At 41.3% G+C, this 24,822-nt stretch overlaps 1 protein-coding gene across 19 annotated transcripts in view; it reads right to left on the reverse strand.

Annotated features, from left to right (window-relative positions):
- The window catches only part of EPB41L2 (erythrocyte membrane protein band 4.1 like 2), a 285,231-nt gene that overhangs the window by 102,286 nt on the left and 158,123 nt on the right, over positions 1-24,822 (reverse strand). For all 19 annotated transcript variants that reach the window (XM_075924159.1, XM_075924162.1, XM_075924170.1 and 16 more), the window contains 2 exons: positions 17,604-17,708; positions 3,027-3,069 (listed from right to left, as the gene is read on the reverse strand). In XM_075924159.1, coding sequence (XP_075780274.1) covers positions 3,027-3,069; positions 17,604-17,708 — 148 coding nt within the window. The remainder of the gene's footprint in view (positions 1-3,026; positions 3,070-17,603; positions 17,709-24,822) is intronic.

Raw genomic sequence — 24,822 nt, forward strand, 5'->3', positions numbered from 1 at the left:
GTTTCCATGATAAATGTTTTTCATTATGGCCATTTTCCTCTTGTGTTAACATTCTTCTGAGATGAGACCTTGTACCTGATACTATTCATCTTTAGTCCAAGTGTATGTCTAACTTCCCTGGCACCACGCATGTGTGTTTACACTGAATTTTGTAACAGTAACAGCCTGTGTTGCTTCAGCTTTCTATGGGAATGTTTTGAAGGCAAGTTTCTTTTAGGAACTTATATTAGGTATTTCAGACACTGCCCTGTGCTGTGTCCCCCAGATTTTCTGGAGGATAGGGAACAGACTGTAATACTCCAACCTGAAATAAAAACCTTTAATTCATGCTATGGCCTTTCAAGTGATTGTTGAGATTGGGAATGGGACAAAGCTGTTCCTGGAATTCTTGTGCAATTCCACAGGGTATTCTCTCTAGTAAATTTCTACTGACCTCATTTAATCAACACTATAGATAGCCCGCTTACTGCCAAACTGCAAGATCCTGGCAGCAGTTAGGTTTCCAGCTCCAAACAGGACTGGCTGGGAGAACTGCAAATAACTGAAGCAAAAGAGGGTTACTGACACTGTGTTTGTTCTAAATATCTACAAAGAGGTATTTTCTCTTGTTTTACTTCACAGATCTTGTTGCAGGACTACCTTCCTCTAGCATCTACCAGAAGCCTGGATTATAAAATGACTTTTTTGAGTACTGTGACTATGAATACCAACAGCGTCTCAAAGTTTCCTATCACTAGGAAATTATTCGTGTGATCATCGGATTCCAAAGCCTCATAAATCTCTCTGAGCTGATTTGAATCCCATTCAAAAATTGATTGCTAGTCTAAATGTGTGAAAAGTTTAGAATTTCCCTCAGAAAATCTCTTCAGCAGAGAGGTCTAGTGGGAGCAGGAAAAAAATACAAGGAATTTCAGAAAGTTGGACCTTCTCCTGCTGCCAATGGTGAACAGGTCCATCTGGCACCAAGCTGCAAAGCAGGCTGATGTATACATTTTCCATCTGTGGATCTATCATGGCTCCTTCCCCACTCTGGCATGATAAATGCAGAAGTGGGGGCCAGCAAGTGTACCCCAAAACCTTATCTACCAGGCTTTGGTATAAAACTTCCCCCCAAAATCTTCAAAACCCTAGATTTTGGGGATAGAATCTCTGCTGCCACCACCCAAATTAATAAAGAAACCAGGGGAGAGACCATTTGGGAAAATCTTACCTCTAAAGTAAAAAGCAGGACACCAGCATTAACCAATACCAGGTTAATAAAAGAAAAAAAGAGAAAACTTTTTATTATCACCACAATATTCCTGTTGCAAGCATAATAACTAGATGGAAAAGTAACAAATAATATACTCATAGAGAAACTCCATGGGCCTAGAACTTAGTTACAAAGAAAAGCCAAACATCTTCTAAAAAGTGCACAGACAGCAGATCCCATACCCAAACCATAAAACAATGAAACCTAACGGATTTATCTAAACTTTACCCTACTTACAGAATGTGAAGAAAGAGTCTTGTCTTGGAGGGAGACATAGTATATGTCCCCCTCAATAGCTGGAGAGGACTGCTCAGAACAAAAGAGGGAAAAACCAAAAATTCCTTTGTCCCTGTTTGAAATTCCTACCTACATTCCTATTGGCCACTCCACCTGGGTAGGTAGGGGACATAGTTAACCCCTTAGTCCCCAGGCTGCTGGCTGAACCTCATGATCATGACAGGATCTAACCATGAAGAAGAAAATACTCTACTAGAAAAGAAAGGCTAAAACACAGGGCACCTGTGCTTTTTCCTCTTTCCTCTTCTTTCGAAAGAACTCCCTCTTCCCAGTCCTCACATGCATTTTTCCAAAAGCGCTTTTTCAGAAAAAGGCTTCTTCCTCATAGAAAGAGGTTTACCAATATTTACTGTGTTCTTTCAATCTTTTTTTTTTGAAAGAATGTGATTCCAATGTGGACGTAAGTGAACTTTTTCCAAAAAAACTCTGTAGCGTAGACATAGCCTCAGGATCCTACTATAACAATGAATAAATATTTCTGGAAGCTCTTTATATTAAGTATGGGAATTTAGATACTGTAATCATGTTAATGAGATCATGCAAACAGATAAACACACATACATGACTCCCTAAAATAATGTTTTCCTGAAGTTACCAGGACAATTACCACACAGTTTCAACTCTAGGGGAACAGGAGATGAGAGCTCTAAAAATAGAATTAGCATGGAAAAACTATTTTTAAATAGAGGATATGATTACTAAAATTAATAGGATTCCCTTGTACTTTCCTATAATTACTATAGGAAACACTCTGAATATTTCAGTGTCACAGTTACCTTACTGGTAATTGTATAAAATTTACAAAGTCAATTACAGGAAGCAAATTAAACAATCTAAGTTTTGAGATAGGCCAATAACATTAGATTTCTGGAAAACTGTCCAAATGTATGCACACACCTTCTAGATGGAGTGTACTATCCCATGAAATAGCACTTTTACCAATTACAGACAGAAGAAACGAGAGTGCTCTACAGCCACCTGGGTTTTTAGCTCAACTGGTAGAGGCTCATGCACCAAACTCCAGAGGTCTCAAGTGCAGTTCTGTCTGTTGGTATTTACACAATCCCAACCAACCAGGAAAAAGGTTTAACTGTGATAGTGCATGATTCTTCACCATGGTATGAGATTGCACATTAAAAAACAGTTATTGCCAATGTCACCACAACACACTGTTGATTCATTAGGTTAGTGAATGTTTTAATTCTGCTCTAAAATAGTTACAGAACTACACAATCCTATCCACACTGCTAATAAAAATGTGTTATCCCATGGACCCCACTAGCCATTGTAGACAACTGTGCATTCATATTGCTATTGAACTATGTGTATATAGGCCTGTAGAGTTAGTAGAAATCATGTTTTAAAAGTCTTCATCATGACCAGTTTCCTGCCATAGTCAAGCTTTTCACTATAAAAAGTTTATTTCTGAATTAGAAAACTGAGGTCAAGAATTTAACATCAGTATAGGAGTACTTACTTCGAATTTGCCTCTTGATTTCCTTTGAAGAATCTAACCAGTTCTAAAAAAGGAAGAACATCAGTACATAAGGAAATAATTCAGATGAAAGAGAGTGGCATAATTTCATTAATTTCAAATAAATATTTGTACAGTACATTCTTCTGATATTCTGCTTTGAAAGTACTTTCTATCAAGAACTGTACTTTGATTTTCCTCACCCTCAGTCCACTCCCAGCTTATTATGCAACACTTTTTACTTCATTCTCTTAGACTAGACCTTTTAATTCTGGAAATTAAATGATATTTTATAGTCTTCTAGGGAGTATTTTCAAGGAAATTACGCCTCACAAATCACCAGGTAATTTCCTTTCATTTATTCTTTTTATTGACAAAAAGCAGACTCTATTTGCAATTTCTATATACAGTACCCTTGCCTGCAAGCAAATACTAAGTTACTGAATGAAAGATACTTCTTCCCCATTTCTACAAAGTAAAATATTCTTTTTCTTCTTCTCTCAGCTTCACACACACATGAACTCAGGCAACAGTAGGAAGTGCTGGGAAAGATCAATCCATAGAGTATTTTTTCCATATTTTCCCCTTTCAAAGGGTTCATTCTAAGCCAACTATGGCGTTAAAAGCACAGACCAAAGGCTCAAATACAAGTATCCATATTGATATTTAAGTACCAAGATGAAAATTACCTGTTCTTCAGAATTAGGAGCCTAGCTAATAAAAGTAGTATCACCTTCAAAGCAGAAAGCATCCTAGTACAATCTATTTAGTCTACTAGGCAGCTACACAAAGCAACAGTTAAAATTTGAAATTGGTATAACTAAGCATTTAATTCTGTGATAGGTGACTCTGAAGTATTTCCAGGGGGGGGGAGGGGGGAATTGAGAAAGACATACATTGTAACTATTAGAAACTGGAATTATTCAGATTGTGAACCTTATTTGCAGACATTATCTAAATGAGGCCTGCAGAGTGTAAGGAACTTGTAACATAGGGTATGTCTACACTACCCTCCTAGTTCGAACTAGGAGGGTAATGTAGGCATACCGCACTTGCAAATGAAGCCCGGGATTTGAATTTCCCAGGCTTCATTTGCATAAGCGGGGCTCAGCCATTTTTAAATCCCCGCTCGTTCGAACCCTGTGCCGCGCGGCTACACGCGGCACGAACTAGGTAGTTCGAACTAGGCTTCCTAATTCGAACTACCGTTACTCCTCGTGGAATGAGGAGTAACGGTAGTTCGAACTAGGAAGCCTAGTTCGAACTACCTAGTTCGTGCCGCGTGTAGCCTCGCGGCACAGGGTTCGAACGAGCGGGGATTTAAAAATGGCGGAGCCCCGCTTATGCAAATGAAGCCCAGGAAATTCAAATCCCGGGCTTCATTTGCAAGTGCGGTATGCCTACATTACCCCGCTAGTTCGAACTAGCGGGGTAGTGTAGACATACCCATAGAGCCTTTTGTTACTGTCACAAATCAAGTAGAGTTTGTTTGAAGCATATATGTTCAAATATCATGGTAATGAACTTTGGATAAAAACTTTCATTTCTAAATTCTATAAACATACTCTGTAAATCAGGTGCAATGCACTTTGAGAGATGGCATGAGGAAACAGAGCCTTAACCTTTTAAGACCAAGGCAGGCCATTCTTCCTTTACCACCCATCATGAAAGTGTCTGCTTTACAATCTCCCAGGGATTCCAGAGGTGGCATAGCACCAAGGCTGTTGAGGAAATGTCTGTAGCGGTGCATTTATTGCTTGACCTAACTATAGTCTCTCCCTTCCAATGCAAGGCACTTTTGGGGATGTGCCGGCTGCCTGTAGGTTCTGACAGCTTTTCTCCACTGTCGCAGCCTCCCAAGATCTGTATCAGAGTCTTTTCTTGCCCTAGGTAAATTTAACTCAGTAACACTAAATACACTAAGCTGCAATTCCTTAAGGAAAACCTGCACCTACGTAATCACATTGATATTTTAACTCTACTGGAAATCCTTAACAGATATGCCTTGCACAAGTGTGACTTACCCCCTGAACTTCCTGGAGCGAAGTACACTAACTAGTTCAAGCTATTTTTTGCACCAGTTCATTATATTTACAATGTAGGATGCACTGTATGCACAATATTCATTTGGTTACACTCATGTAAATTATCCTTGTCCTGAAAAACCCTTAGACTGCTTTAAAAACTAACGATATCACTTGCAGGGAAAATGTAATCATAAGATGAAAGAGCTTTTCCACTCTTGTTCTGTGCCTTAACTTATTTGTACACATATAGCCACTGATTTGGGATTTTTAATTAACAGTGTTTCACTTCTCCTAAGAAAAACAAAACAATGTCAGAGCACCAAGAAATTTCCTCTCAATAAGATCACTCAGAATTTCAGAGTAAGCACGGAAGATTTAACAGCATTGTATAACATAAGCTACTATATTTTGAATGTTTTATATAGAAATTTATAATCATTTTTTTCTCCTTACAATTTCTTAAAATTATGAAAATCATTCAGGATTTCTTATAAGAGGACTAAATCAGACTGCTTCTGCACTGGCTATTACAAATTTGTTCAAAGCTATTGTAGTCTGTATAGTTGCTGGTTTTAAGATCTGCTTGGTTTTGTTGTTACAAAAAAAAAAAATAAAACCACCAAACCTGAACATCTCTCCTTCAAGAGCCACCCATACGCCATTTAGTGGAAAAGACTTTCCAGGTGAAAAAATCCTGGCCCTATTGAAGTTAATCGAAGTTTTGTCATTGGTTTCAAAATGAGACCAGGATTTTGGCTTCCCTGTCTCTAGCAAGATATTCAGTTGTAGCATTAATACAATTCTTCAAATGAGTAAGGAAGAATGTTATGCTATTTTACATCAACAATGATTTAAACAATAAATCAGTCGTTTTCTCTCTAAAAGTTTCCCAGATTATGCTTGCAAATAAACAAGCTCATATTTGTCATGATGTATAGAGCAGGGGTTGGCAACCTACAGCATGCATGCCACTTATGGCACTCGAGCCGATTTTCAGCGACAAACAGGAGGGAGCTCAGCCCTGCTCCTCTTCCCCCATGAAGCCACTGGAGAGCACGCTCCCTCCACCCTGCAGCAGGTTAGGCTGTGGTGGGAGGAGGCAGCGCTGGGGCTGAGGCAACTCAGCAGCACCTTGGCTGGGACTGGAGGCACTTCTGCCACGACCACATGGTTCAAGAACAGCCCAGAATCACATGGCAGTGAAGCCTCTGGCCTCTAGGGCCAGCCCTGGATGGCCTGGCCGTGGCAGCAGGGCCTCTGGGGTTGGCCCCGCACCATGTAGCAGCAGCACTTCCGGCCTCTGGGACCAATCCCGGACCGACTGGCTGCAGTGCCTCCAGGGCTGGCCCCCGACCATGTGGCCATGGTAGCAGGGTCTCCAGGGCTAGCCCTGGACCACGTAAGAACTGGCAGCAAGACCTCCCTTTGGGGCATCTCTGGCAGCAAGGCCGCAGCCACTGCTGTAAGGGAGGGCAAAGCCAGGTAAGGTCCCCCCTCATTCCCAGAACCCCCCAAATTCCAATCCCCACACTCCTCTCAAGAGCCCATCTGCCCAGCTTGCTCCAACACCCTCCCTTGTTCCTGCACCCTCCCTTCTGGCCTGCCCAGACATCCCCATCTTGATTCTGCATCCACCATTGTTACTGCACCCTCTTTCCTGGCCAAACACTGCACCCTCACTTGCTCTTGCTATCTCTACCTGGCCAGAGAACCTACTACCCAGCCTGCTTCTGCATCCTACCTCCCACCCAAACCTTGCAACCTCTCCCCTTTCTGCACCCCACCTCCCACTTAGATCCTGCACCCACATCCCTATCTTACTTGTTGGCAGTCCTCTCTCACACACTGTACCCCTCATTTTTGTCCCTACCCCAGAGTCTAAGGGCTCCAGAACCCCAGAAAAGTAAATCTGGTCTATGGGAAGCCCTGAACCTCAGTTCCCCCCTCCTAACCCAGTGAGGCTGGGGTACCAAAAGAGTGAGGTCTCTCAGTTGGGGGCCACATCAATGACGGCTGGGGTTTTTTGGAGTTTTTTTGCTTCTCACTTGTATGATCCCCAACTGATCTTTCTGTGGGTCAGTAACCCCCAACCCAAAAAAGGTTCCCCACTCCTGCCATAAAGAAAGAAAACATGGAAGCCTTTTGTGTTGGCTTAATATTTTACTTTATTTAAAATTAAGTTTGATAAACTAACATGAGAAAGTTAAAACACTTAATCTGTTTCATAATTTAAATTAAACTATTCTCCCTAACTGCAACTGGTTCAGAAAATATGGTCATCATATCCAGCCTGCCCATGACTCCCCTCTTTCTGCTCTCCACCCAGCGCACAGACCCATGAATAAATTAAATCTTAGTACTTATTCTGAAAGGTTACCAGCCCCTCCACTGAAAGGTAAAATCTGCATCTTTCTTTATTAATGAAACTGCTGTAAGAAGGACTATCATTGATTTTAAAAAGTATCACCAGCACTCGGAGCCGTACATAGAGGTGAATATGTCAATTCTCGGCACTCCACCTCTGAAAGGTTGCTGATCCCTGATGTATACAGTGATAATGGTTTAGAACTTAGTCAAAATTATGCAAAACACAATTTCATATAAGTACCATTTATACATAATATTTATCAGATTTGCAGAGTTCTGCTGATATGGACCCTTTTGATTTGGCTTATCGTGAAAAGGAAAGAACAGTGTTTTGGCACAGGAGATTAAAATGCATGCCCATTAGCTTTGATGCAATAGGCAAAATAGGATAATTCCTTTAGATTTGTAAGTGAAGTAGACAGATTAATGAATTGTCAGACAATGTCAAAATATTCTCCACTATTGTGAAATACAAAAAGTGTTTTTGTACAAATCTAGAAAAGCAGCATTTCCAGCTGTGATACAGATCATTATAAGAGCACAAAACAGAGTATTAATGGAGCATTCATGAATTTCCCATTGATTTTATTATACTCCATGCTATCTAAACTTTTAGCTAACTTAGTGTTTCTATGCGCTGTAAAATTTCATAGAAAAGTGGTAATTTTATTTTAGAACAGCTGGGTTTTTTTAAATTAATAAATGCTAATCCAATCTAGTTTTAAATTACAGTACATCTCTCCCAGCTGCGTGGAACACGGACATGGAAAATCAATAGGATCTCCTCTATTCGTACTCCTGATGTTGCATTAGGGAACAGCTCTAATTCTCCACTCAGAAAAGTGCCTGGCATTCAGTTTCCACACCCCACAGCTGCAGTCTAGCACAACAGCTGGCTCATAAATGAGCGGCTGTGATGAGTGCACAAGAATGAGAAAAACACATCATTCAGCATTTAGCACTGACTGGGCTGGAGGTCAGAGATTTGTGGCATTTTAATCTAAGCAGGCAACAGGCACAGCAGGAAAAAATGGATCAGAAAGAGCTGGCGCCAAGATGAGGAAACAATCCAATCTTCAGAATTTTAGTATAGAAAGGGGGAATAGAAAAAGACCAGTCCATAAAAATTGTGGAGCCTCCAACGCTCTGTGTTTATTTTAAATCTGTGGCTCAAATCAACTACTAACAGAGTTTTGTTTTATTTTTGCTAGATCAATTAACTGAAGAAATGAGGTGACCATTTTGAAATGCAAAGGAAAGGATTTGTGGCAAGGAGGAGGAAGAGGAAGGAATATGAGAGGAGATGGAGAATTTCAAACATATGGTCTTTCCTTAAAATGCAGAATTGTGCAAAAGAACTAAAACTGTACACAGTAAAGAGGAACATACAGTTTTTGCTACTGTAAAGAATAGTTCAAATATAAAAGATTTCAATATAGATGTAATGATATATGACTAGAACAGAGAACTTTTAAAATAGTAAAAATCTGAGCATGCCTATTGTATGTAGTCCCATTCCGTACAGCTACAAAGTCCCAGTATTTTGTGAACATATACCACGGATGCAAGTCTGAAAAAAAACCCACACACACTACATGGAACTGGCAGTGTGGATCTGATAAAAAAACGGAATAAATGCACCTGTCTCAGACAAAGAAAGAAAATGTGTACAAGCATCACAGCACATGCCTGGCCATCCATTCATCCTCCTCTAAAAGGGACATAATTATTCAGTCACCATTTAAATTTATTTCACTAGATACATTGGATTCAGGAGGGCCTGTCATTATCACTGAGGAGATCAGAAAATACATTAAATAAAAACCTTTCCACTCATGCTTTGTGGCATGAATTCATGGCATTCTTTGCTACAAGGGAATGGAGTTTCTGAAGTTCTCGATACCGTTAATCTTTAAAAGTACACTCATTTTGGGGAAGTAGGGAGTGTTGTTTAGAGGAGTTTAATTACAGCTGACTTTATTGTCCCTCTGTTATAGACTCATTTATTTAGCACTCAGGGGCCAACAAGTGTAAAAAGATCCAAGTCTCTCAAACATACTGGTCTTTGAAGGTAAATACTGGGAAGTTAGGTATTCATTCTAGAACATTTCAAACAACCAGGGCACATCTACACTCAAGGAGAAGGATAATTTAAGATAGCAAATCCAACTATGTTAATTACATAGCAGGAACTGAAGTATCTTAAATCACTGTTCACTCAGCAGGAGGTTGATGGGAGCAAATGCTCCCATAGGCTTCCCTTACTCACTGTGAGGAACAGGAGTACTGGTGCCGACGGGGGCGCCCTCTCAGTTCAAATGAGAGGATCTTCACTAGACCCACTAAATTGAACCTGGGATGATCAACTGCAGCAGTGTCTATCTTTCATGTAGTGTATACATGTTTCCAGCGATTACTGCTGCTGGAAAATCAGTGGCTCAAAGTAGTTTCTGCTTCTGCATGAATGGATGCTAAATACTCTTGCTCCAGTCATATTGAACAATTAATATCAAACTGTCAGGGCACCATGAGAACTCACATATAAGATGGTTGAAGATATCAATTATGTGTTGCTTCAGATTTTATTGTAAAAGAACAGTTGAAAGAAAATCCAGCAGAGTCCAGCTAAGTAATTAATAAAAGTAACATTTAAAATATTAGTAAGAGCTAGCTAAAACAAAACAAAACAAAAATAAAAATCAAGCTCTCACACACGTTGAGTTGGAGCATCTCAAAACTGACCTGAGGATCTTTCTTAGTTCCAAGTTAGGTCATATGGTTTTTCTTTCCTAACAGTTTTATTTAGTATTAAGTATTTTAACACTTTTCTCTGTGCGGCAGGAAGCCAATAATATGCAGGAGTCTTAGGAAAGTAAGAGACTGGCAGTAGCAAATGTGGGAAAGTCAGAGGGTTAAGAGGTGGGATGAATGTTTACAACGACTTCCAGCAGACTTTCTAACTTATGACAAGCAAAACATTTTAAGATTTGAAAGCATTTTTTAAAATCAGATCTAGTACATTTTTTTAATTCCCTAGGTGTACAGCGGATCAAAGACAGAGCCAACTGGAATCCCCAGACGATTCCAGAGAAGAGGACCAACAACTAAGTCAGATGTTGACAGAACACTAGAAAAAACTACTCAAGGACAACCCTGTAAAACTCCAGAGAAGATGGAATGATAATGAGAAGAAAAAGACAGCAGAAAGGTGAAGTAATATACAAACATTCAGACCTCTAAAGTGGTGTAAGAGACCTCTAAAGACCCCAACTATCTTACACATTACAAAGATAGCTTCCCCAATTATCACCTCTAATACTATTAACTCACAGACATTTCTCCTTCCCCACCTCTAATATCATTAACTCACTGGCATTCACCTTCCTTCTTCCCCCCCCCCCCCCCATCCCCCTTCTGTTCTGTAATGTGATTTGTCCTTTTCATGTGTGTTCATTTTTTTTAAATTGTATCCTTTGGTATATATGGTTGTGACTGTTTTCTTCCATTATTTGATCTGAGGACGTGGGTCTGGCCCACAAAAGCTCATCATCTAATAAACCATCTTGTTAGTCTTTAAAGTGCTACATTGTCCTGCATTTTGCTTCAGCTACCCCAGACTAACACGGCTACATCTCTACCACTAGAAACTGCAGTAACTGTGGTTTCCTCCATAGCAGAAGACACCACAATGCAGCAAATGCTTTAAATTATATGCAGACTATGGAACAGTTCAAAATCCATTCATTTTGAATCAATTTTTAATTATATAGTTTCAGAAAATAGTTTGTGTGTTGACATTCATTCTTCAGAATAATCTTATGTTATTACGGTTTGTTTTTCTTTTTATACACAATACTGGTTGTATTGAAATGGTTCTTATATGTGATCTTGCCAAGAATATCTGAGGATCCAAGATGCTTAATGAAAACATTAGATTTTGCTAACAGTGGAAAAAAAACTCATTTCTTCACTCATCCTGTTCAGCCTAATTGTAAGAATATGACTGTATAAAAAGATTTACATCTCAGAAATCTTGTAAATGGCAAGTATAAATAGGTGAGTAAGGTAACGCTATTAAAACAGAAAATACTAAGGCATAGAGAATTAAGTTATCACTGCATTGTTTTAATGCAGGTTTTTGTATTTACAGTAATTCTGAACAAAATGAATGTTTAGTTAACGGGTCACATGGCATAGGCAATCATAGAAAAATTATGCTTGCATTTAAAAAAAAATCAACATATTCTCTTGTAGACAATAGGTTGATGCCTTAACTCAAGTGTATAGGAAAACATTAGCAAGAAGTTTTAGAATGCTTGCCAAGAAGGATAAAGGGAAATCAAGCTGGTACCCTATTGAACTATGCCAAATAGCAGCTGTGTGCTCTTAATAGTTATAAGTAAGTGTCTCCTTGTAGGTATTACAATGTGAAGTGCTAGTACTTAGGAATTGGTTTGTAATGTACACGAAACCTGGGTCTAACCCTGCTGAGTCTTTTTGTGTCTTTGATTACAAAAGGGTTTCAGTGAAATAATGGACTCTTGACTTTGTCAAGTTTCATCTAGAAGCTGCTGTTGTACTCTAAGGTAAATCCACACAGCAGAGTTATTTCGGAGTAACTGACATTAGTTCGAAATAACAAAAAGTGAGCCTATACTACAAGGCTTTATTTCAAAATAATGGCAAGGCAGATAACTTTTTACTATGATTCCTGTTACCCTCAATTCATAAGGAGTAAGGGAAGTTGAAGGAAGAGTGTTCTTCCTTTGACTTCCTGCTGTGTAGACAGTGCCAAAAGACGAATTAAGCTACAGGCAGTCCCCGGGTTAGGTCAATCCGATTTAAGTCGGACCCCTAGCTACGAACGGGGGGGGGGGGGGGGGGGGACGCAGCTAGTGCGGGGCGCCTCCCACACTGTTGCCGCCTCTGGCGGCACGGGGGGCGCTTCCCCCCAGAAGACCAGGGAGACACGGAGCTAGCGCCCCACCCCAGCAGACCAGAGAGACGCGGAGCGGTTTTTCTCGACGCGGAGGACGCGGGTGGCGGGACCGCGGCGCGTCTTGGCGGTCCCGCCGCCCACATCCTCCGCGGCGAGAAAAGCCGCTCTGCGTCTCCCTGGTCTGCTGGGGGGGGGGGGGGGGCGCAGCTAGTGCGCCCCCCCCGCCCCCCGCCAGCAGACCAGGCTTTTCTCGCCGCTGGTCAGTTTCAGTAGCGGCTGAATCAGGACGCCTGGGGTAGAGCAGCTGGGGGGCTGCCGGGTTGGTCCCACAGCGCATGTGGCGCTACTGGACCAACCCACCCGGCAGCACCCCAGCTGCTCTGCCCCAGGTGTCCACAAGTCAGCCGCTGCTGAAACTGACCAGCGGCTGACTACAGGAAGCCTGAGGCAGAGCTGCTCTGCCCCGGGTTTCCTGGAATCAGCCGCTGATCAGTTTCAGCAGCGGCTGACTTGGGAACACCTGGGGCAGAGCAGCTGGGGTGCTGCTGGGCTGGTCCAGTAGCGCTGAGGAGCGGCGCTGCGGGACCAACCTAGCAGCACCCCAGCTGCTCTGCCCCAGGCGTCCCCAAGAGCAGCTGGGGTGCTGCCATGTTGGTCCCGCCGCGCCAAGGGTCGGCGCTACCAGACCAACCCAGTAGCACTCCAGCTGCTCTGCCCCAGGCGTGTTCAATTCAGCCGCTGCTGGTCAGTTTCAACAGCGGCTGAATCTGGACGCCAGTTCCGACCTGCATACAAATTCAACTTAAGAACAAACCTACAATCCCTATCTTGTATGTAACCCAGGGACTGCCTGTATTTCGATTTGAGCTATGCAATTGACGTAGCTGAAGTTGCACAGCTTAATTCAAATTTAGCCTTGTGTGTAGACGTACCCTAAAAGAGTTTATTAATCATTCATGTCACAAATGAGTTAGAATGCTAAATGTGCTTAAAAGTGGTCACATTTCTGCCTGTCAATCAGTATGGATCAATCTCTCAAACCAACTATTTACACAGTATTTATAAACTAGAAGACTTACCTGGTGTCACTCAGGTCCTTCAGGGGAGGGGGTGCAAAAGTCATAGAAGGGCTTGGAGTGGGGGAGTACAGGAGTCAGGTGTGGGGCATGAGAAGGGCCTCAGGGCAGAGAGAGGGAATGCAGAAGTTGTGGGGGGATAGGGAGCTGTGCTGGCTGACTGGTGGCTGCTCCCTGGGACTGGGGTGCTTGCTGCCTCCTGTGGTCATTTGTGAGTATAATTTGTTTTAATCTTAGCACAGAGTTTGTGTGGTTCTCAACAAAGAATACAGACACATAAAGGCATCCCTGAGGAGCAAACAGCCTAAAGCAGTCTCCACAGAGACCAGGACCATTACAAGCAGCAGGTAGTCCCCCTCAGACACTGTACAACCACAGCCCCATCTCTTATGTGAATGTTTGTCTTCCTTAAATTTCTGTACCTTAAATTAATTGATTCATCATAAACAAATATTTACAGCCTAGAACAAATGAATTCAATATCAAGTGAACTAGCAGAAAGGTGTACATACAACCTATGTAAAGACAGTCTCTTCACCAAAGCACTTACAATTCAAGTAGACAAAACAGATGAATGGTACAAACAAGGGAATATAATCCTCATTTTATAGATGGGAAGCTTTAAATCAGAGGTTTAAACTGATTTGTCCAATCTTGCACAGGAAGTCTCTTGCAGAGCAAAGAATGAAAACCGTATCTTTGTAGTTTCAATAACACTGATAATAAGACAGACCATCCTTATTCACTTTTGGGGGCATTTTGTTGCAACCAAAATCTCATCTAGTACCAGGAGACTTGCAACCTTATTTTAATGGAACTGCAGAGGTTTCTGTATTAGTACTTAAAACAAGTCTGATAATTCTCTCCTACCTGAAACAGACAGAGGAGCAGGGAGACAGAAGAGAAGTGATACAAGCTAGCTGTAATACTCTCTTGTAAAGCTATTTGCTAAGTTTCCCCCTAAGTTGTACAGCTGTGCAGCTTTCCATTAATCCCCGTGCACGAGCTCAGGAGATATGTCCCCCAAGACCTGAAGCTGCCAGGACCAATGGGGGGTGCCTCTTCCCCACCCAGCCCAGCACAGAGCTGCTACAGCGTGGGAAAAGGGGGCCCTCCCTTGCCATCTACAGCAGAGAGTTGCCCAGGCAAGCCCGAGCTCCAAACTCGTGCCCCACAGCCCTAAGCATCTTCCTACACCCCAAAGCCAAAACACCCAGCCCAGAGCCTGTACTCCATTCTGCATCCCAAGCCCCAGTCCAGAGCCTGACCTCCTTCCTTCACCCAAGCTTCTTATCCACACCCCCACCCTAGAGCCTGCATCCCCAGCCAGAGCCCTCACACTCCTTTTCACCAACCCTCTCCCCCCCAGCCCTGAGCTCCCTCCCACAACTCAGAACCATTGGCCCCATCCAGCCACACATGACTTTTGTTGTATGCCCCAAAATGGAGGAGATATGCAACACATCATCTCCGTGTTGCACATCACCTCCACACTGATGCCCATATCTTTCTAGTAGTGGTTGAATATGAAGTCAGCAACTGACAATTAAGAGATGGATAAAAACTTTCAATTGACAAAGATTTGTATACATTCTACAGTCTAAATATGCATCTACCCCATCTGCATATAAGCAAATGAAGGCAATGCTAATGTAGGCTTGGGGAGAGGGGGATTACCATGTTTTAGAAAAAAACAATTTTTGATTTTAAATGAAATCATTAAAAAAAACCTCTCACCAGAGACCTGAACTCCGCCACTGTGGAACTAGCTTCAGTCTCATCTTTATACATGCTGAGGCATCCCACAAGCGTGACATTTGGGACTGAAGAAATGTATTTTGGGAAGTGTTAGAATACATTAAACTTAAAAATAAAACTTAATAGTTGAAGTGCTAGGCTTGGGATCTGCCCCAAAAAAAGTAGTAATTTGAAAATAAGGATAAATCTCTGACTTGGTTGGGAGATGAAAGAACAACGAACAAAAGGGGAAAAAAAGAGTGACTTAAAGATTGACTAAACTTCCTAGCTTTGGCAGCCCATCCAAAAGTTTGCTAAGGTTTGCTTATCAAAACTTATCTCTTCACAGAAAGAAATTACAAGCTTATTTATAAAAATAATCACCCCCGCATACCAATTTGAATACACATAAAGATAAAAACCTCTCAAAATCCAAAAGTTACAGAACATACCATTAGACTTTTCAACCTATAAGCCAATTGTCTCAATAGAACCTTTAGACAATTTCCAGCAGATTAAAATAAATCCTTATTTTATGGCTTCATAAAATATTTCCAGCATGATTTATGTCTACCAGTTTAGACTCCAGCTTTAAGACCAAAATGGGCTGTCATGATCATCTAATCTGGCCTCCTGCACATCAAAGGATACAGATGCTTACCCACTCATCCTGTAAAAGTCCTACAACCTATGACTGAGTTACTGAAGTCCTCAAATCATTTATTTAAAAATTCAAGTTACAGAGAATCCATATTTACACTAATTGAAACCCGGAAGTGACTTTTGCCCCATGGTGCAGAGGAAGGCAAGCTACTCCCGCCCAAAAGATCTCTGACAATCTGACCTGGGGGATGAATACCTTCCTGACATCAAATATGGCTATTAGTTGAACCCTGAGCATTACAGCAAGACCCAACCAGTCAGACACCTACGAAAGAATTCTCTGTAAATAGATCAGAACCATTCCCATCTTGTGTCCAATCACTACGGATATTTGCTACTAGTAGCCCCAGATCAGCAACATGTCAGTATAGGCAACCTTATTGTAACATAAACTTATCAAGCTCAAATCAAGAAACCAGTTAGGTTTTTAGCTCTCTCTAGACCCCTTGGAAGGCTGTTCCAAAACTTCACTCCTCTGATGGTGACATGTTATTGGATTTTAATATGAGCAGGAAGATCACCGTTGCATTCAGTGGCGCATTTGCCCCAAATTCAGTGCAAAGTAGCCCAACTGAAGTGTCAAACGAAAACTTATGTTGTGCTGACTCTGTCTAGGATACTTATGTAGATGTACAATCCGCATGTGCAAAGTTATTAATATGGGCTTTGTATTTATATTTTAAATGTTTTCTGCTGGGAGGGGTGGTTGCACGATACTGCATGAACAGTGACTCTTGAGTGTTGCCAATTGACACCTGAGGAGCACACAATGGCCCCTTTCCTGAGAAGGACACTCCTGAGGACTCCGGTTCCTTGCCTAAAAAGGACAGAAACTGGTTTGTGGGTCATGTGACCAGCCCATTTAGAGAGGCACCAGCATCCAGGAAAAGAAGATTATAATACCAGGAGGGTGCCTCCATTTTGTCTTCAATCCTGCTCCTGATTCCAGAAGCACCCATGTTATGAACAGAGGGCCTGGAAGAATTTGTTGACCCATCCTGACATAGGATGTACAGCAGAGACTTTTAAGCTGGCAGTTTGTAACATCTTTGCTAAGAGCCTGCATCAAGAATTTGGTGATTGATGTATGTAATGTATTCTCTTCAACAATCTCACTCTCAGCCTTTTCTTTCCTTTTCATTCCTTTAGATTCTAAAGGACTGGCACAGTGTGTGCTTTTGGGAAAGATCCAAGGTATAAAATTTACCTGGGACTGTGGCTGGTCCTATGGGACTGGGAGAACCTGTTTGGACTTGATGAGATTAGTTTTATAACCTCTCACCTGCGTTAAGGTGTGAGTCTGATTGTGGCACAAGTAAAGCTGAAGTGTCTAATGGGTTTTGCTTGCGAGGCTTCTTGCTGACCAGAGTGGCAGCTGAGGTGCTTTGTGTGAGTGGTTTGGTGCCTTAGAGGGAAGGACTCCAGTCTTGGGCTAGCCCTGTTTTTGAGCAATTCGCACTGATCTGACCCTCTCAGCAGTGACCAGACCAGCCTGATATATTACAGATGGTTACAAACCTTTATCTAATGTCAAGCCTAAACTTGTTGCTTGTCAGTTTACATCCATTTATTCTTGAGTCCGCACTGGTGCTAAACTTAAATAACTCCTCTCCCTCCCTGATATTTTTCCTTCGATATATTTAGAGAGAGCAATCAGATCTCTCACTCTTTTGGACAGGATAAAGAAGCCAAGCTCTCAAAATCTGTTAGTGAAGTTACAATAAAAAAGAACTTAACATTCTAGTTACATGAAACAAATCTTAGTGCTCACCTTCTGATCTGAGTTATCTTGAAACAACAAGCCAAAGTAGTCCTTTTCCAGTAAATTGAGCTGTTCACACACCTTGTCAAAAAGCACCTGGCCCTTAGCTCTTTTCTGAAAAATTAAAAAAAAAATAATAATAATAATTGGTTAGGTTAATTAAAATATTTAATTATTAGAATTCTGGGTCAGTCATTCATTACAAATTATATTCACCCAATTCTAGATGGAAATTTTACAAATATGCTGTATTTGTTTAAACTGAATATTGAAAAACACTTTTTCCTAACAGTGTATTCCTCTTATTCATAAATCGCAGACTGCAAGTAAATATTTCAAATGCATTGATTAAAACCCTGCAAATAGTTTTCACTTCTCCTAAATGTTTTACAATGAAAGCTTCACAGACAAGATTAACAAAACAGTCATGTAAAAAGGACACTATACATAGTAATAAAACTGAACTTGTTTTCATTTAACATATTTGACAATCAATTCCTCAAAGATGTGTGTTCAGAAATAATGGTAGATTTCAAGGCCACTTTATAGAGTGTCATAGTAAAGAGTACAAAGGACAGTGCTCTTATTCTTTCACTAGAAAGCGAGTTTCAATCTGTTCATATGTAAACATTCAAAAATGGAGAATAGGTTGTTTTCTTACATTCAAAGGTACTATTCAAAGTGATCCTGAATAGGCAAAATGACTGCCACAATCTTAGCTGTTTTTAAATCTTGTGGTACTACTGTTGCATCATTCCAGGGAAAACATAAGATGTGTATTTGCCTCTTCTAATATATGATTGTAAGCTCTTTTGGACAGAGAATGAGTTCGGGTTTATAAATTGTGCAAACAACTTATTGTGTTGTAAATAAGTTTATTAATAAAGTTATAACTTTCTGGCTATGCATAAAATCTTGTTGCATAATATCACAAAATCATAGAATCACAGAATACAAGGACTGGAAGGGACCGCGAGGGATCATCAAGTCCTGTCCCCTACCCTCATGGCAGGACCCAGTACTGTCTAAAACATCCCCAATAGACATTTATCAAACCTACTCTTAAATATCTCCAGAGATGGAGATTCCACAATCACCCTAGGCAATTTATTCCAGTGTTTAACCACCCTGACAGTAGGGAACTTTTTCCTAATGTCCAACCTAAACCTCCCTTGCTGCAGTTTAAGCCCATTGCTTCTTGTTCTAGCCTCAGAGGCCAGGAAGAACAAGTTTTCTCCCTCCTGCTTGTGACACCATTTTAGATACCTGAAAATCGCTATCATGTCCCCTCTCAATCTTCTCTTTTCCAAACTAAACAAGCCCAATTTTTCAGCCTTCCTTCATAGGTCATGTTCTCTAGACCTTGAAGCATTCTTGTTGCTCTTCTCTGGATCTTCTTCAATTTCTCCACATCTTTCTTGAAACGTGGTGCCCAGAACTAGACACAGTACTCCAACTGAGGCCTAATCAGTGCAGAGTAGAGCGGATGAATGACTTCTCGTGTCTTTTAATGCATTCTAAAATCATGTTGGCTTTTTTTGCAACAGCGTCACACTGTTGACCCATATTTAGCTTGTGGTCCACTATAACCCCTAGATCCCTTTCTGACGTACTTCTTCCTAGACAACCGCTTCCCATTCTGTACGTGTGAAACTCATTGTTCCTTCCTAAGTGGAACACTTCCCATTTGTCCTTATTAAACTTCAATTTTGTTTAACCTAAGACCATTTCTCCAATTTGTCCAGATCATTTTGAATTATGACTCTATCCTCCAAAGCAGTTGCAACCCCTCCCAGCTTGGTATCATCTGCAAACTTAATAAGCGTACTCTGTATGCCGATATTTAAATAGTTGATGAAGATATTGAACAGAATCGGTCCCGAAACAGACCCCTGCAGAACCCCACTTGTTACTCCTTTCCAGCAGGATTGTGAACCGTTAATAACTACACTCTGGGAACTGTTATCTAGCCAGTTATGCACCCACCTTATAGTAGTCCCATCTAAGTTGTATTTGCCTAGTTTATTGATAAAAATATAATACAAAACCATATCAAATGCCTTACTAAACTCTAGGTATACCACGTCCACCGCTTCTCCCTTATCTACAAGACTCGGTATCCTATCAAGGAAAGCTATCAAATTGGTTTGACATGATTTGTTCTTTACAAATCCATGCTGGCTGTTCCCTATCACCTTATTATCGTCCAAGGATTGAGAACTGGTTAAAAGCCAGGAAAAAAAGGGTATGAATAAATAGTAAATTTTCAGAATGGAGAGGGGTAACTAATGGTGTCCCCCAAGGGTCAGTCCTGGGACCAATCCTGTTCAACTTATTCATAAATGATCTGGAGAAAGGGGTAAGCAGTGAGGTGGTGAAGTTTGCGGATGATACCAAACTGGTTAGGATAGTCAAGACAGAAGAAGACTGTGAGGGACTTCAAAAAGATCTCACCAAACTGAGTGATTGGGCAACAAAATGGCAAATGAAATTTAATGTGGATAAGTGTAAAGTAATCCACATCGGGAAAAATAACCTCAACTATACGTACAGCATAATGGGGGCAAAATTGGCTATGACAAATTAGGAAAGATATCTTGGGAGTTATCGTGGATAGTTCCCTGAAAACTTACACACAGTGTGCAGCGGCGGTCAAAAAGGCAAATAGGATGCTAGGAATTATTAAGAAAGAGATAGAAAAGAAGACAGAACATCTTACTGTCCCTGTATAAAACTATGGTATGCCCACATCTTGAATACGGTGTACAGATGTGGTCTCGTCACCTCAAAAAAGATATTTTGGCCTTGGAAAGAGTTCAGAAAAGGGCAACTAAAATGATTAGGGGTTTGGAACGGGTCCCATATGAAGAGAGGTTAAAACGACTGGGACTTTTCAGTTTAGAAAAGAGGAGACTGAGGGGGGATATGATAGAGGTATATAAAATCATGAGTGGTGTGGAGAGGGCTGATAAAGAAGAGTTATTTATTAGTTTCCATAATAGAAGAACTAGAGGACACCAAATGAAGTTAATGGGTAGCAGGTTTAAAACTAGTAAAAGAAAGTTCTTCTTCACACAGCATGTAGTCAACCCATGGAACTCCTTGCCAGAGGAGGCTGTGAAGGCTAGGACTATAACAGAGTTTAAAGAGAAGCTAGATAATTTCATGGAGGTTAGGTCCATAAAGGGTATTAGCCAGGGGATAGAAATGGTGTGTCTGGCCTCTGTTTGTCAGAGGCCGGAGAAGGATGGCAGGAGACAAATCGCTTGATCATTGTCTTCAGTCCACCCTCTCTGGGGCACCTGGTGCTGGCCACTGTCGGCAGACAGGCTACTAGGCTAGATGGACCTTTGGTCTGACCCAATACGTCCGTTCTTATGTTAAGTGTTTGCAGATGATTTCCTTAATTACTTCCTCCATTATCCTTCCTGGCACAGAAGTTAAACTGACTGGTCTATAGTTTCCTGGGTTGTTTTTATTTCCATTTTTATAGATGGGCACTATATTTCTCCTTTTCCAATCTTCTAGAATCTCTCCTGTCTTACATGATTTTCCAAAGATGATAGCTAAAGGCTCAGATACCTCCTCTATCAGCTGCCTAAGTATTCTAGGATGCATTTGATCAGGTCCTGGTGACTTGCAGACATCTAACTTTTTGAAGTGATTCTTAACTTTTTTTTTTTTAATCTTCTAAACCTACCCTCTTCCCACTAGCATTCACTACGTTAGGCATTCCTTCCTCAGACTTTTCGGTGAAGACTGAAACAAAGAAGTCTTTAAGCATCTCCAGGGGTCGACAAATTAGGGAAAACCCTACTTGCCAGACAAAAAAGGGACTTGAAATACCGGGTCCCCGTCGCGTGTAGACGCGGGCAGTTAGTCCGGACGTGTAAATTTCAAAAATGGCGACCAGCCAGGAAGATGCAAATCAAGCGCGGGATAGTTAAATCCCGGGCTTGATTTGCAACTTCAAATGCCTACATTAGCTTCCCTAGTTTGAACTAGGGGGCTAGTGTAGACATACCCTAACGGTTAACAGTGTCAATGCTATTTAGAAGTCCATGAAAATAGATGTCCTTTGTCCAGTGTCCTTAAAGTGGTTTTCCTTCCCAAATGACAAGACAAATCTCTGACTCGTTTGTACACAAATAATTTCTTCAGCAGCTAACTGAACATAAGAATTTAGATAATCTAATTCCATTTCAAGATTTTTGTCAGATACTGTGTATGTAGTAATCTGAGAAAGTGTCTCAGCTGAACAGATAGGAACTCCTAAAATAGTTTCTTTTCACAGAATCGAAATACTACAATCTGTGCAATGACTACAGTTTTATCAGTTTTTCCCTACACCAGTGACTGGCAGTACAAACAAGACACTTCCATATGCTTTTATAGTTGATAATTAAAAGCAGACCTATGCTCTATTTGCTGGGTAGCAGATTTTTGGCACAAGATTTGTTGCACTGGAGACAGCAGCAGACACAAGACAAAACAAAGAGGTTCAGACTAGTTTGCTTACAATATATAATCAGGGTGGGGAGATTCAGCTTTTGGAAACTCTCTTTCAAAAGCTAAATACAATCTGTTGCTGGAACAATTATACATGAAAAGCATATAGCCTTACATTTTGAAATGAGTCCTACATGCCTGTCCTGCTATTTGTGGCATTTATCAATGGGGCCAAAAACATGGCATTTTTGGAGGCCTGGCAATTTAAAAGAATTTCTGCATTTGCTTATGCTGCAGATTTTAGTAGACACCATACACTGCCGTGGTTCCACAGAAACGCCATCAACTGTGTATGTGTAGGCTCTTGTGACACTGAAGTTATTGTGCCCAGCAGACAGTGACAGAGAGCTCACAGTATACAACTCTCCTTGAGTTATGTATTTCACTATAGTTATTGTACAATTACACTGTACAAATACAAATGCCAATGAAAGGAAGGTATGCAGAGGACAAACAAAAATAGTGAAGACATTGTTTTTAATCCGCCCAAAGATATCAAAGCATGCTAATTCAGAACTGCAGGCCTCAATTGACACCAGGGACAAACTTGGCTACAGTAAAAACTTTCAAAAGAACTTTATGAGGTTAAGATCCATTTTCAAATATGACTTAGTTTTAATTATATCAAAGGAGGCTTAGAGATGCTGCTGAAATTTTTACTATAGATCTTTAAAGACTGAAAGAACTATTTCCTCACCAATCTGGAGCAACAACTTACTTTCCTAGTTGATCCTCAAATTTACTTAGGAAAAAAAATCAAGTATACTTCAGTCTAAATTGCATTCCTTCCAGCATATACAATTGATTCTGACAAGCGTATTTAAGGAAATGAGAAAAGAGTTTCTTTTACAAAATCTGTCAACTTTTCATAATGAAGAAGACATTTAAGAAGGATTGTATCCCGTTTTATAAAAAACATAGAAAACAATGATCATCTCTGTGCCTAATTGACAAAAATGTACATGGAAGTTAATTGAAAAGCACCCTTCTGGATTATTTCAGAAACAGTACACACCCTGGATAATTAAATCATGGGCATCACTTTAGCAGTGCAACTTTTCACATAGGGTTGCCGGATTGTTGAAACAAAAATACTGAACAACCCGCCCCCCCCCCAAAAAGGGAAAAAATTCCATTGAAGGGGAAAAAAGGGGGGGAGGGGGAAGAGACCAAAGCTGTTGAGCAAAAAAAAGGACTCCAAGTAAGCCAAAAAATAGAAATTAAAATAAAACAGCATGTCCCCTTTAAGAGTTAGTGCAGGGATAGGAACAGGGGAGAAGTTGAGCACTAAGACCCAGGGGGAAAGCATTGCTTTCCTCTAGGTCTTTTGGCCAGCAGCCATTTTGTGCCGGCAGCCTTGGGGAACCAGGTAAGCATGGGGGTGGGGGATGGGGAGTGTTGGGAGCCAGGGAAGTGGGGGGGTAGGGATGCCGGGTGCTGAGTGTTTGTAGGGTTACCAGGTACCTGGCATTTTCGCATCCTGGCCGGAGAAAAATTCAAAAAATACCGGACATTTTAGGAGTCCGGTATTCTCTGAATTTTTTTACCAGACAGGAGCCAAAAATACCGGACTGTCCGGGTGAATACCGGACACCTGGCAACCCTATTTTCACACCAGAGTCAAAAAGTTTATATATAGAAAACTATAAGATTAATTTGGCATTGCTCAGGTCCTTAACTCAATTAATGTTTGTTTTTCTTCATTTAAATCATTGCGCTGGGTTTGGGCTAGGGATGAAGCGTTCAATATGCAGGCTGCCCTGGGGAGAGAGGATTATCCCAGACCTCTCTTATCTCAGCAGCCTGTAAACAGGTGAGAAGCACCTTTCCACGGCCTCTGCAGCTCCAGCAGGCACAGCTGGGGGAGATGTGTATAGCCCCAAGTTGGGGCAGGTCCAGGTTCATCTGCCCCCTGTGCTCCCCAGAATGAGAAATGAAGCAAACTGCACTTTCCACACACTCCCTGATGAAGGGGAACAGCCAGCACAGGTCCTGTACAAATTGGGGCGGGGTGGAGGGAAGCTACAGCCTTCCTCACCCTCTCTACAGGGCACCTAGGAGATGGGAGGCTTGGGGCTAGGGTAGTCCTGGATGGGGGGGGAGGGGTGGGAGGCAAAACCCTAACCATGTAGGGTTGAAGAATGAAATTACCCTTTTAATAAATGTGTATCTACTATTTATGCCATATGTAACCTCATGAATTGTAGCCCAATTTTTATGAATGGGATTTGAATTAATTTGTTAGTAATATGTTAAAAATTGCCTTTGGAGAATCTGTTATTGTAACTTTATTCTGCTCTTGGATGGAAAAAATCTGCACATGGGTAGAAAAGATTAGAGAGAACATTGGCTGAGGGACCCGGAAGTCCTGTATAATCTGAAACCTACAAAAAGGTAAAGATAGACGGGCAAAGGTTGAAGTCAAGACCAACATGAATTCTATGCTTTCCAGAAGCAATAGAAAGAAGTTACTCCCCTTGTGCAGTAACTGGTGTTCTTTGAGATGGATGTTCCTGTGGGTGCTCCACTGTAAGTGTCTCAGTACCCCCTAGACTTATAATTGGAACTTTTTAGCAGCAGCACCCTGAGTGCCAACGTGCATGCACTGTGTAATGAGCATGCTGGGGCGCACGTATCATCACCGTCCCCAGGAACCATCCCCAGTTCCCCCTCTACTGTGGAATGATGTCAATACAGGCAGTCCCCGAGTTACGCGGAT

This window comes from Pelodiscus sinensis, chromosome 3, assembly GCF_049634645.1.
Source record: "Pelodiscus sinensis isolate JC-2024 chromosome 3, ASM4963464v1, whole genome shotgun sequence".
Taxonomy (NCBI): domain Eukaryota; kingdom Metazoa; phylum Chordata; order Testudines; family Trionychidae; genus Pelodiscus; species Pelodiscus sinensis.